The sequence below is a fragment of the Octopus sinensis genome, linkage group LG20, assembly GCF_006345805.1.
Source record: "Octopus sinensis linkage group LG20, ASM634580v1, whole genome shotgun sequence".
Lineage (NCBI taxonomy): Eukaryota > Metazoa > Mollusca > Cephalopoda > Octopoda > Octopodidae > Octopus > Octopus sinensis.
Window position 1 is genome coordinate 11,644,822 of NC_043016.1, and position 14,968 is coordinate 11,659,789.

The window sequence follows — 14,968 nt, forward strand, 5'->3', positions numbered from 1 at the left end:
AAACAAATGTCACCATTATGTAAATGGTACCCTTTGTCTCCAGTCTTCTGTGGAAACTTATCTTGGTCATGGAAAAAAATATTACCTTACTCAGAAACAGGTGATAGGAAGGGCATCCAGCCATAGAAACTCTGCCTCAATAAATTCCGTCTGACCCATGCAAAATGGACATTAAAACAACGATGATGATGATGATGATGATGATGATGATACACTCACCATTCAATTCTACATAGGTCAACCATCCAACATCATCATCATTTAACATCCGTTGTACATACTGGCAATGGCTAGATGGGTTGACCAGGGCTGGTAAGCTGAGGGTCTGCACCAGACTCCAGTCTGATTCAGCATGGTTTCTACAGCTGGATGCCCTTCCTAATGCCAACCACTCCAAGAGTGTAATGGGTGCCTTTTACATGCCACTGGTTTTGGTGCCAGTTACAGGACACCAGCATCGGCCACAACCATGATTTGACTTGGCTTGACGGATCTTCTCAAGCACAGCATATTACCAGAGGTTTCAGTCACTAGGCATTACCTCCATGAGGCCCAATATTCAAAGATCATGCTTCGCCACCTCCTCCCATGTCTTCCTGGGTCTACCTCTTCCACAGGTCCCCTCCACAGTTAGATATCAGCCCTTCCTTACACAACTGTCCTCAATTTTATAAATCATCATCATCATTAGTTTGATGTTCTACTTTTCCATGCTTGCATGTATCAGATGGAATTTTACTAAGATGGCCTTTCTATGATTGGACATCAACCCTCACCTATTTCCAAGAAATAGATGGTACTTCTCTATAACCAGGCATGTTTTTCACAGAAGACTGCAAAACAAAGGATACCGCTTGCACAACAGATACATTTGTTTCCAACTATTCTCGCAGAATACTGGAAATGAACGACACTGCTCCTTTGACAATCGTTTTTCAACTATCATGCAATGTCAAAAAAAGGGGGGGGGCACAAACGCGCGTATATGACTTGATTCTTTCAGTTTCCGTCTAATAAATCCACTCAAAAGGCTTTGGTCAGCCCTGGGCTATAGTAGAAGACACTTGCCTAAGATGCTACACAGTGGGACTGAACCCAAGATCATGTGGTTGGGAAGCAAACTTCTTAACCACACAACCACTCCTGCGTCAATAAATGCTTTATTTGAAAGAAAAAAAAAACGAAAGTGTATAAAAGAAATACAACTGCACACTGATTAAACAATTTGTTGATTTTTCCCCCCTTCTCTTTTGCAATAAAAGAGATAATCTTTAATTTAATTATTAATAACGGACAATACAAACGGGATTAGAAACACTGCCCTTATATAAAAGGGTACATCTGCGCACTTCTAAATAATGAATTGTTCAAGGGAGGTAACTACGTGCTTCCTAAATCGAGAAGTTTTCAGTAGAATTGTTATTTCATGCCAAATTATACTTGAAATATCCTATTTACACTGTTTGAGCAAGGATTCGTATAAAAATTACCAATTTTCTAAAGCTTAGTGCTTTAGCTTTGGTTATATGCGTGTTGAATGTTAGCTGTGACAATGAGTCGTATATAAAACGTTGGTATTTTGGCTTAAGGTATTACTGACTAGGAAAAAAAAAGTTTTTTTCAAAATTATATTTTTAGATAATTTGATATCGTTTCAGATAAAATTTTTTAACTGAATTTCTTCTTCAGAGAGTTTTAAGAGTGAATTGATTCGTTTTATATTTATTTAGTGTATCTATATATTTTGTTGGGTGAGATTCTTAAAAAAATATATCTTATTATATGTAGTAATTATTCAGAAAAGAAGAGCAAATTTTGTAAAGGAATCGCTTTTGTAAACGAATTTTAAAAGATTCCTTTACATGCAGAAAATCTGAAAGGAAATTGGTAAAAAAAAAAAAAAGTGACTTTCAGATATTTCATAATTTCATCTGAAAAAATAACAAATGTCACGGTTTTTTTATGCCAAATTATATAAGTTGATAGCGTCAATGTGTTGCTTCATTAAATATTTTTAAGTAGAGTGTTTGAATTTAGATATAATTAACTCGTTGGCTCTTCCTTCGTGTTGTTGAAATAAAATTCTAACACGAGGCCAGCAATTTCGTGGGAGAGGAGTAAGTCTATTACATCGAGCCCAGTGCATAACTGGTACTTATTTCAATCAGCCCAGAAAGGACAAGTCGGCCCCAGCAGAATTTGAACTCAGAATATAAAATTGGATAAAATGCCACTAAACATCTTACCTGGTATGTTAACAGTTCTGCCAGCTCGCCACCTAAATATTAATAATAATAATAAAAAGAAGAATAATAAAGATTTCATTTATTTGCCACCAGGGCAAAGAATGCGGGGACACAATACAAAACAGACATAAAATATGGGTTTACATGTAATGAAATGATAAAATAATTTTTTTTAAATAAGTATACACGGTATAGAATGAAAAAGAAGGCAAATATACATAATATACAAAGGTTTTTAAAAAATTGATAATCATAATACTGTATTCTAATGTGTATAAGGGACCCCTAATTTTAGGGGCTTAAAATTTGGAAAAAAGGTTTTGTAAGGGATTATAATACTATCCATGTATAAGAAACTCCCATATTTTTTTAACCTAATTTTTGACAAAAAAAAGGGCTTTCTTATACGCGTTAACATACGGTAATAATGATAATGGTTTCAAATTATGGGGCAGGGGCTAAACCGATTTAAATTGACTCTAGTGATCAGCTGGTGCTTATTTTATCATCCCAAAAAGGAAGAAAGAGAAAGTCAACCCCAGCTGCATTTGAACCTAAAACGTAAAAGACGGACCAGCCATGGCACCACCTCTGCATTTCAATGAGGTGAATCTGAGGTGTGGTTGGGTTATTGCTAGTTGAAATAATAATAATAATAATAATAATAATAATAATAATAATAATACTGATGCAGTACCAGACAGTGGCTCTCATGGCTTCTGATCTTAACTGATTGGAAGTGTTATCATGTACATTGTTTTGTCTTGGTATAAAAGATGGGCTACAGCAAATATTCTGCTCAATACCACAGATTTGCTTGTCAGTTGTTTGACCTTAACCAGTTGAGTGGTTGACGATATGTGCATCTCTGATCACGAGCAGAAGTAGTGGGGGAGCATCATAGCCATGTGTTGAGAGGGATTCTTTGGGGTTTGAATAATTCACCTCTGGAAACATGGGTGTTTCGTTCAACATCCTTAAACAACCCTTATTCAGGGACCTTTTGAGCGGGATGGGTTACTCGACCAGAAGAAAATTCTAACTGGGTCCCACCTGCAAGGTCATGTGCTGTTTATCTTCATATGAGATCACCATGTTGTGCACATATGGTTGTGATGCATGTGCCTGGTATACCCTTATCAGACAGGTTGTCATGATGGGTATACTGGGCTTCGTAAATTTTACCCCAGTGTTACTTTGATGGCATGCACTGCTCTTTCACTCAATAATAATAATAAATGCCCTGATGCAGTACCAGGCAGTGGGCCCTCGTGGCTGCTGATAACAATAAAAGAATACAGGAGCCCTTTCAACTTAACAATAGAGTAGTTTTAAGGATAATTAACAATTATTTGAATATTGCACTAACTAGCTGTCTCTTGTGTACTTGCCAAAATAACTGAAAAGATATTTAGTCATTTTGTTATTTGTGTGTGTGTGTGTGTTTTGTCTTTTCCTCTCTATTCAATTATTTCTAATTATTTTTCAATACTGTTTCGTTTTTGTATTTTGCCTAAGATGTTTTGCTGTGAACTCGAGTGTTGAAACAAACCTTGCTGTGTTTTTGAGAGGGTCATTATGCCAATGATAAATACATGCACTGGTTGCATATTACTTTATTTTTTATTTGTCATTTGATTAATTATCTAACCAATTAACTCATCAAATGTTTGATTATTTAACCAATTAACTAATCGAATGTTTATATTACGGTTTGGTCAATCAATCAAATGACTTAAGTTTCTCAAAGTCCACTTCCATTAAATGTATTTACACGGGTTTAACTATCGCTTTTTCTGCAGATGGCATCACTGAGTTCCTTTTTTCATCATCATCATCATCATCATCGTCATCATTATTATTATATTTCACATTCTGAGTCCAAATGCTGCCATGGTCGACTTTGCCTTTCATCCTTTCGGGATCAATAAAATAAGTACCAGTTGAGTTTTGGGGTCAATGAAATCAACTTATCTTGTCCCCACCAAAATTTCAGACCTTGCCTTTCATCCCCTCAGGGTCGATAAAATAAGTACAAGTGAAACACTGGGGTCGATGTAATCGGCTAGTCCGCTCCCAACAAAATTTCAGGCCATATGTCTTTGGTAGAAAGGATTATTATTATTATTGAGTGAGAGAGCAGTGCATGCCATCAAAGTGACACTGGGGTAAAATATACGAAGCCCAATATACCCATCATGACTATCCGTCTGATAAGGGTACACCAGGCACATGCATCACAACCATATGTGTGCGACATGGTGATCTCATATCAAGATAAACAGCGCATGACCTTGCAGGTGGGGCCCAGTTAGAATTTTCTTCAGGTTGAGTAGCCCATCCAGCTCAAAAGGTCCCTGATTAAGGGTTGTTTAAGGATGTTGAACGAAACACCCATGTTTCCAGAGGTGAATTATTCAAACCCCAAAGAATTCCCCTCAACACATGGCTATGATGCTCCCCCACTACTTCCGCTCGTGATCAGAGATGCACGTATCGTCAGCCACTAAGGGACATGCTCAACTGGTTAAGGTCAAACAACTGACAAGCAAATCTGTGGTATTGAGCAGAATATTTGCTGTAGCCCATCTTTTATACCTAGACAAAACAATGTACATGATAACACTTCCAATCAATTAAGATCAGAAGCCATGAGAGCCACTGCCTGGTACTGCTTCAGGGCATTTATTATTATTATTATTATATTATTATTATTATTATTATTACTATTATTACATATCATTTAAACATAGACATGTGGCTGAGAAGCTGTTTCCATCCACAAAACTCTGTGTGTGTGTGAGCCTCACAGCTTGACGATCGATATTTGTTTATCATCATCATCATCATCATCGTTTAACGTCCGCTTTCCTTGCTGGCACGGGTTGGACGGTTTGACTGAGGACTGGTAAAGCGGGAGGCTGCACCAGGCTCCAGTCTGATCTGGCAGTGTTTCTACAGCTGGATGCCCTTCCTAACGCCAACCACACCGAGAGTGTAGTGAGTGCTTTTTACGTACCACTGGCATGGGGACCAGTCAGGCAGCACTGGCATCGACCACGCTCGAACGGTGCTTTTTACGTGCCACCGGCCCGTGACCAGTCAGGTGGCATCCCTATAAATTCAGTTAGACAAAAGGTATCCAAATAGATAAGTCCCAGACTTTAAATTAATGCTGGTGTCGATTTCCTTAACTTGATCTTTCCAAACAGTGCTGCAGTATGGCCACAACCCAGTGACTGAAACAAGTAAACAAATAAAAGAATCCAAGTCTTACTTCTTTTTATTTTGAATTAGCCCCTCCCCTTGCTTTTTTTTTTAATCATTTAGAATTTGAGTGCTAATTATATTTTTCTCTCTATTATTAATTAAGGCGGCGAGCTGGCAGAAACGTTAGCACGCCGAGCGAAATACTAAAGACGTCTGTCTTTACGTTCTGAGTTCAAATTCTGCCGAGGTCGACTTTGCCCTTTATCCTTTCGGGGTCGATAAATTAAGTACTAGTTGTGTACTGGGGTCGATCTAATCGACTGATCCCCTCACCCAAAATTCCGCTACGGTCATCTTTACCTTTCTATGAAATAAGTATCAGTTTTCGGGGTCGATATAATCAACTAGTCTAGTAGAAATAATATTATTCGGAATCATAAAAAAAAAGATTGTCGAAATATTTTGTGTATTGTAGAATTATAACCAGTTTATTGCAGATAAATTTTATGAACCAAATCTTATATGGGCCGTTAAGGGTCGTGTTGGACCTCAGATGAGACCTACTGCCCTGGCCCTTTGCTGCCTGCATCTCTCCACCACAACTACCACCCCCACTCTGTTGGAAGACTTTAGACCAGGTCTCTGACCTGAAGATAACTTTATCCTCATTCTCCCCCACACACACACACACATTCAACTCCCTCCCTCCTACTACTCTTGATTTTTTAAAATTAATTTCTTTTAATTGCGTAAAATAAATTCTCAGTCACCAAGTAGTACTTTCCCTTTGACTGTGGGTTTTACTAAAGCATGGCTTTTACGTCCAGTTGTGGCCAGAGACAGCTGTTTATGGTAGGTAACGAGTAGACAAGGAGTGGCTGCGTGGTAAGGGGTTTTCTTCTCAACCACATGGTTCCGGATTCGGTCCCACGGTGTGACACCTTCGGCAAGTGTCTACTACAATAGCATTGTGAGTGGATTTGGTACATAGAAACTGAAAGAACCCCGTATGTGTGTGTGTGTCTTTGTGTTTGTGTTTTTGTGTATGCGTGTGTCTTTGTGTTTTGTGTGTGTGTAAGGGGGTCTGTGTGTGTCTCTTTGTATCTGTGTTTGTGTGTGTCTCTGTTCGGACCCAACTACCACTTGACAACCGGTGTTGATGTGTTTACGTCCCCCGTAACTTCGTGGTTCAGTAAAATACACTGATAGAATAAGTACTTGGCTTTTAAAAAATTGTATTGGGGTCGATTCAATCAACTAAAATTCCTCAAGGCAGTGCTCCAGCATGACCACAGTCAAATGACCGAAACAAGGGAAAAGATAAATTTAGAAAAAAAAAAGAGAGAGAATAGTTATATAGAGAAACAATAGGTGACCTGGGGTTTATGGTACTTGCATGTCCATAACAATAATATAAACATGCACGCCTGAAAACGTTAACAAGCTACACTTCATTGCACAATCTGTCGTGTGTGAACATCTTACGTATCTCCTGTAGATCTATAGTTTCTTCCAGCATAACAGGCACGGTGACTGCACACAAAGCAGGGTGAATCACCTCTTCTTGCTTTGCAGTCAGTAGTTAAATGAGCAGTTTATCTCTAGATAAAAGAAAAATAAATAGCACAGGATTATAAATGACGTCTCTTCCTCGCATCTGGCAGAACACAAAAACACATCGAGGGTTTTTTTAAAAAAAGGGGGATGAAAAAACAAAAAAGGCAAACACGTTCAGTTAGTTATAGAGAGTACCACCACTAGCTGTCTTTGTGTGTCTTTTAAGTGCTACATCAAATTTGTGTGCTCGTTAAGCTGGCTTTGCAGCATATGAATATACGTGGTAAGATTCATTCAATCATAAATGCTAGCAGTTTGAAAAGAATAAAATATGGACAGCATGTTAACTGGCACAAATGAGAAGCAAAAGCTGATGTATAATATATGTAATGCACTCGTGTAAATTAGTTAAATGTACTGTAACGATATTTAAACGTTTTGATTGGATGTTGCAGCCGGAATAGTTCAATTAATTATATACCAGAGTGTTTATAGACGCAGACATGTGTATTGTTTTTGATTCCATTTGGGGGGGGGGTTATTTTTTATTGTTGTTGTTGTTGTTATATTTTGGGGGGTTTTTTTGGTAAAAAGACTAGACTTTGTTTTTATTGGCAACATATTTTACAGGATGAGAAGAAAGAAAAAAAACATTAGTATAAAACCAAATTATCAAGAAAAAACAACAACCCCATAACTACCTCACCAAAGAAACAAACAAAAAAAAGAACGGGGTGGGGATTAAACAACAGGAGATGGGACGGGGGCAGGGAATAATGGATTGTACATCCCAAAATAAATAGCGTGTTTAAGCCATGCCTTGCAGACATGATTGCAAAGGTGTTGCCATGAAGAATGGCCAGCAACACTCTCTCCAGCAGCCACCCTACTTTGTGGAGCTTATTTCTCACACAGGCCATAGTTATCCTGACCTTGTGGAGGAAATTGGCAGTGCAAGGTCTGAGGACATCTGAGAACTTGACAATGACCAAACACATGTTCCTGTATTTCTCTATTTTTCTCTCCTCTGCGTTACAAACAGCAATACTTGACTTATATTTCAGGCAAATTCCATAGCATTCTCTCATCATACTTTTGTCTACTAATTACTTGTACTCTTTTATAAACCCTATAATTCACAATGGATTCTTCCAGCAAGAGAAACATCGATATAACAAAACTAATTGAAGGTCAAACAACTGACAAGCAAATCTGTGGTATTGAGCAGAATATTTGCTGTAGCCCATCTTTTATACCAAGACAAAACAATGTACATGATAACACTTCCAATCAGTTAAGATCAGAAGCCATGAGAGCCACTGCCTGGTACTGCATCAGGGCATTTTCTTCTTCTTCTTCTCCTTCTCATCATCATCATCATTGTTATTTAGGCATTGAGGTGGCAGAGTCATTATCATGCTGTGGAAAAAAATGCTTAGCAACATTTCATCAATCTTTACATTCCTAGTTCAAATTCTGCCATGGTCAACTTTGTCTTTCATCTTTTCAGGTTTAATAAAATAAATACCAACTGAACACTGAGTTCAGTGCAGTTGACATACCTGCTTCTTCCCCCCAAAATGCCAGCCTTGTACCAAACTTTGAAATCAAAATAATATCATTTATTACTTGCTGCACAAACTGATTGCAATTCTGTACTTGGCAATGATAGTTTTCATGTGACAAACATGGTGAACTAACCAGCAAGCTACTGGATTTTTTCTGGAATTTATTGCAGAAGTATAACTGCCATACAATACAAATTAGTGCTACGGTCATAATCAGGTCTATATTTAATCTTAAAATTCTTCATTTCAATCTGGGAATTATCACTAAAGCTGGAAAACCATTTCCTACAGGTGAAACCTTATTAAGATTAAGTATTTCAGCTTTTATAGAAACTATTTTTGAAACCAAGATTATGCGTCCGTATGTAACCTTCTACTGAATAAGTAATATATTTTGGAGACACGTGGTTTAAATGCCATTTAATGTTAAGGTTCAACATGTTAATAAACATTGTAGCAGATATCTTTCTGTTCAATTTGATGAACTGACCAATATTAGCAGTGAATCACATTTTTCATACATCTGATGTGTGAATGATGGCGAACTGGTTGAAGAGATGTTTTGTGAAAAAAAAATCTAGTAACAATGGTGTTTGCAATGAACATCTCTGATATATTATTCAAGAAATAAATGTAACATGAAGCCAAACGGTTAAGAATTTCATTTTGCAACCATGAGGTTCCAGGTTTGATTCTACTGACATTTGGGCAAGTGCCTTGGGTCAGCCCAAGCCTTGTGAGCAACCTTGGGTAGATGATAACTGTACTGAAGCTTAATGAATGGATTCTTGTAACTGTAATTAAAAAATACAGCCATTTCACACATTGATTCTGGCTGAATATAACGTTAAGAATACACATCTCCATGGTATACTCAACCACCTAATAATCAACTTATTGTATACAGTGCTCAGGTGCATCAGAAAAAGTAAGCGAAACTGCATGAACTGCACATAGAATATGCACAGAAAGTGAACTGTGAAAAAGTCTTCAAAAACAAACAAAAAATCAGAAGTGGGGTGCATGATGTATACCTTTGGCAAATTTCAGGAAGCAGTGTCCTCACATTGGAGGCACAGTGGCTTAGTGGTCAAGGCAGTGGACTTGCAGTCATAGGATCACGGTTTCAATTCCCTGCTGTACACTTTCACCACAACTTTCTCTTACTCTTTCTTCCTGTTTCTGTTCTACCTGTATTTCAAAGGCCAGCCTTGTCACACTCCACGTGTCTGTGGAGTACTCAGCCACTTGGATGTTAATTTCCCGAGCAGGCTGTTCCGTTGATCGGATTAACTGGAACCCTCATCATCATAAATGGCGGAGTGCCACAAAAAGTGTCCTGACAACTAACAGCCAATGTGGGTAGTTTATTCCATGCTTCAGCAATTCTGAGTGTGAAAAAAATATTTCTTGGTTGCTTTTATTTACTTTTGTAAGCCACATGGTTCCGGGTTCAATCCCACTGCGTGGCATCTTGGGCAAGTGTCTTCTGCTATAGCCCCGGGCCGACCAATGCCTTGTGAGTGGATTTGGTAGACGGAAACTGAAAGAAGCTTGTCGTATATATATATATATATATATACATATATATATATGTATGTGTGTCTGTGTTTGTGTGTCTGTGTTTGTCCCCCTAGCATTGCTTGACAACCGATGCTGGTGTGTTTATGTCCCCGTCACTTAGCGGTTCAGCAAAAGAGACCGATAGAATAAGTACTGGGCTTACAAAGAATAAGTCCCGGGGTCGAGTTGCTCGACTAAAGGTGGTGCTCCAGCATGGCCGCAGTCAAATGACTGAAACAAGTAAAAGAGTAAAAGAGTATGTCAACAAGTATTAGACATATAGAATTCAAAAAGGTGCCCAAGGTTGTTATTGGAAAGACGGTGGATAATCTTGTGGTCGTCCACTAAGTTAGTTGCCAGTCATCAGAGCTTTAATGAGTCCATGCACAGGAAAGCAAAACATTCAGAGTATGGTAGATGCCTGATGGCAGGTAATCCTGTATGGTTGAACATATCTGAAGGTTTTGATAATCACTGTCCTAGACTGTATCCAAAAGAAAACCATCTGGTTGATTGGCAAAGATTCACTTGCTAACACTCCAAGACTTCCTACCCATGGGCATACTATCTCCTATCACTCTCCTACTTATCAGCTGTTAGTCTAGCATGCAGTCTGTTGTAGTATCTGTAGTCTATACTGTGTGAAATGACCTGATCTGGGTTCAAATTCAGTGTAGGGTTACAGTTCAACTGCACAAAAAAAAATTTGTAGGTAGGTAGATAGATAGACCACATGCTAAGTGGCTCCATTTACTACAATGGTCTCTACTCTTGTGAACTGACTAATTGATACCACATCCTGGTACCTTGGACTCTTTTAGCAGATTCCACTCTCTTGCAAATAATTCAGTTAGTAGCACTGTAGTAGTATTAACTAATATTATTCTGTCTAATTTTGTTGTACTCTGTTATAATAAAGTATTTTAATAGCTTCTTGTCGTGAATGTACGGTCAACCAACTAGAAAGTATCATATTTATGTGTCTGATACAAACAAAAAAAAAAGTATTAATTGTCGATAACACCAACATTCTATAATGATTTGACTATTGGAGCGTTGTTAATAGCAATATGGAGACCAAAAGCGAATACAAAGCAAAACAGAATATTTGAAATAAACGATGAAAGAAACCAAGCGTTAATCGTTTAAGCGCTTTTGAAAACGGCAATGACAATTTGTACATCACTTCCATGACCTTTTGCTGTCTACTACAAAACAACACACCACTAATCATCACCTCGATCAGAAGATGAGACCGAGAAAGACTAGAAAAGGCGCATGGAATTAGGAGCATTTATATTCTATGCTAAATATTAACATTTAGGAAATAGGCAAAATCTCCATTAGAAAGTAATTAAACTTCGTAGTTTCAATATAACAACACACACACATACGTACGCACGTGCACACGCACGTATGTATGTACATCCCTATAGAATAGAATCGGAAATTATCTACTACTGCTCAGGAACCATAATTTCTTTCGATTTGCATGTTGTAAGTAGCGTAGCGTAGATTACGATCTTTTGCAAAACAAAATAAGTCGATACTGAAAAAATTACATTAAAGGTGTTTCTTCTTTCTTTCTTTCTTCTTTCTCCCCCTTTTTTTTTTTACTCTCTACGATCTTCAAACGTGCAGAGATCAGAAGAAATTATGGGCTTAAACGCATTTGACAATTTCCGACTCTATTCTATAGGAATACAGAGAGAAAGAAAGAGAGTGTGTGTATGTGTAGAGTAGAAGTGCGAGTAGCTAGATGTATGGACACTTGTTATCATTTACGTAGTGAGAGTGTATATGCGCATGTGTACAAATAAATATAGATAGAAATGTGTGTATGTATACATCATATGTGTTAGCGCTTATGTATATATGTATGTATATATGTATGTGCGTATGCGTGACTGCATTTTAATTTTATGGCCTCGCTGGATAAAAACGGAGCAACGATTATGTTATTTCTACCTAAATTTGCTAGACTAATCAGTTTATAGTAAATAACATCGTAATAGTTTTTGGTAAGTCATTTCATAGAAAGAGAGAAAGAAAGAGAGTAAGAGTCTAACGAAGTTGTTGTATGTGGGTTTTTTTGTTGTTTTTTTTTTGCTTTTTATTTATTAGAGTTTTTTTTTTAAAGAAGTAGGTCACATCACATAGCTGAGTTTACCACTTTTACGCCTGCTTATATTTGCTTTCCACTAACAACAAAATAGGGAAAAATATTACACGAAACTTTTCCCCTTAATATTATTATATACACTTGTTTTACGTAATATAACATACACACACGCCCTTTATATATACAATCGCGCACATGCACCAATTAGTGCATGCATATATATATACATCGGATGCGTGCGATTTTTTGTACAGGAACGTATTTCTTTTTAATATAAAATAACTTTTATCTGAAATAACACTGCAAAAATCTTGGCCAGTCAGTGTGTGTGTGTGTTTCATTATTGGAATTATGGTAATATTTGTTTTTGTTTATTTGTTTCTTTCCTCAACACACATTTGTTTACTCTCACGTGTGAGTGTGTGTGTGTATATATGTGTATATATATATATATATATATATATATATATATATATAGGTATGTAGGTGAATCAGACGAGACTGGCTCGACCAAAATTGTGTATATATATATAATATATATATATATATATATATATATGTGTGTGGTGTGTGTAATATGTATGCATGTCGTATGTCTTAATTTGAGATATTGTAGTTCCCTCTCTTTGTAACTATGAAAACAAAAATAGAAAGTTTCTAACTTGATTAAGGTCGAAAAATACCCCCCACAAAACACGAAAGTAACCAGGTAACCTTGTTTTTTAATGATAAAACTTGGAGCAAAAAAAAAAAAAAAGATGAGAAGGTAAAAAAAAAAAACACGTAGAAACGAAAGATAAATTTGACACAACTCTGTCCAGGAAGTAATTAAATTTTTTTTTTTTTTTAAAAAGACTGTCTAATTACCGCAAAATGTATAGTTTTGCAACAGTTTATTTGTCTAACTTAGTAAGGTTTAACTGAATAAGCGTAAATAATAATAAGTAAAAGGAATGTTTCTGGACTAAACTTACTAAGTGAAGCGGTTTTCTCTTACTTAAGTCGAGTATGTTTTTCCTTGGCACATTCCTGTTTGCATTTTTGGATTTACTAATCTCCTTTTAAACTTTTATTTTTCGATTTTTATGTTTGATTTTATTCTTACAGGACCATATCTGTGCTTGTGTGTATGTATGCATATATATATATATATATTATATATAGATATATACGCGTGCATGAGGACGAATTGATGTATATAAATTTCTTGCACTTTAAAAAGTTTTTACTTCCGACAGCAGTTAAACTTCCTTTTTTTTTTTTTGTTAATCTAGGGAATATTGGTCCTGCTGGGAATATTAGGTTGGCTGAAAATCCAAATTCCTCAACGAACTTTGACCTTTTTGATGGTGAAGGCAATGTGAACGATTCTTACAATATAGAAGCATTGTCTCCACACGTTTCCCTTCAGGAAACCCATGGGAATTTTGGCACAAATATCAGTGAAACTAACGAAAGTGTAACTGCTGAATCGGATACTGTTGGAAGTTCAGGTAACTAATTAAAACCTTCTATTTTGATTGAACTGTTTTTGATTAACACCGTGTTTATTAAACTGAAATTTTGTTGATGTAATTTTTTTAAAAAATAGATTAGACTACAAACTTAGGATATTATTATTAATAATAATAATAATCCTTTCTAACACAGCCTCAAATTTCGTGGGAGGGAGTTTCTCAGTTACATCAACCCCTCCCCATGCGATAGCACTCAACTAGAATTTAATTTATCGATCTCCGAAAAGATGAAAGGCAAAGTCGACCTCGGCGACATTTGAACTCAGAAGGTAAAGAACCGGAAAAAAATGCCGCTCAGTATTTTGTGCAACATGATAACGGTTCTGTCAGCTCGTCGCCTTAGTGATAATAATAATAATCTTTTCTGCTCTAGTTTTTAAGTGGCTCTGACACAGGTGCCTTTTACGTGCCACTGGCAGGCCTGGAATTTGTGGGGAGGGGACTAGTCGATTACATCGGCCCCCAGTGTTTAACTGGTACTAAATTTATCGACCCCGAAAGGATGAAAAGCAAAGTTGACCTCGGTGGTATTTGAACTCAGAACGTGGTGACAGACGAAATGCCGCTAAGCAGTTTGTCCGGTATGCTTACGATTCTGCCAGTTCTTCGCCTTAAGAACAATAACAATCTTTTCTACTGTTGGAACAAGTACTGAAATAGGCACAGTACTTGGACTAATCGATTATATTGATCCCTGTGCTCAACAGGTTCGTATTTTATCGACCTCGAAAAGATAATGTGTGATGTCAACTTTAGCAGAATTTGAACTTCGAACATAAAGCCGTAAGAAATGCTGTTAAACATTCTCTCCGGCATGATAATGATTCTGTCAACTTGCCACATCATCATCATCATCATCATTTAGCGTCCGCTTTCCATGCTAGCATGGGTTGGACGGTTCGACCAGGGTCTGGGAAGCCAGGAGGCTGCACCAGGCTCCAGTCTGATCTGGCAGTGTTTCTACAGCTGGATGCCCTTCCTGACGCCAACCACTCCGTGAGTGCTTTTTACATGCCACCGGCACGGAAGCCAGTCAAGGCGGCGCTGGCATCGACCACGTTCGGATGGTGCTTTTTACGTGCCACCAGCACAGAAGCCAGTCAAGGCGGTGCTGGCATCGACCACGTTCAGATGGTGCTTTTTACGTGCCACCAGCACAGAAGCCAGTCAAGGCAGTGCTGGCAT

General features: G+C 37.4%; 1 protein-coding gene across 4 annotated transcripts in view; it reads left to right on the forward strand.

Moving 5' to 3' along the window:
• The window catches only part of LOC115222524 (probable serine/threonine-protein kinase DDB_G0282963), a 315,550-nt gene that overhangs the window by 241,696 nt on the left and 58,886 nt on the right, over positions 1–14,968 (forward strand). For all 4 annotated transcript variants that reach the window (XM_029792779.2, XM_036511680.1, XM_036511681.1 and 1 more), the window contains exon 3: positions 13,541–13,759. In XM_029792779.2, coding sequence (XP_029648639.1) covers positions 13,541–13,759 — 219 coding nt within the window. The remainder of the gene's footprint in view (positions 1–13,540; positions 13,760–14,968) is intronic.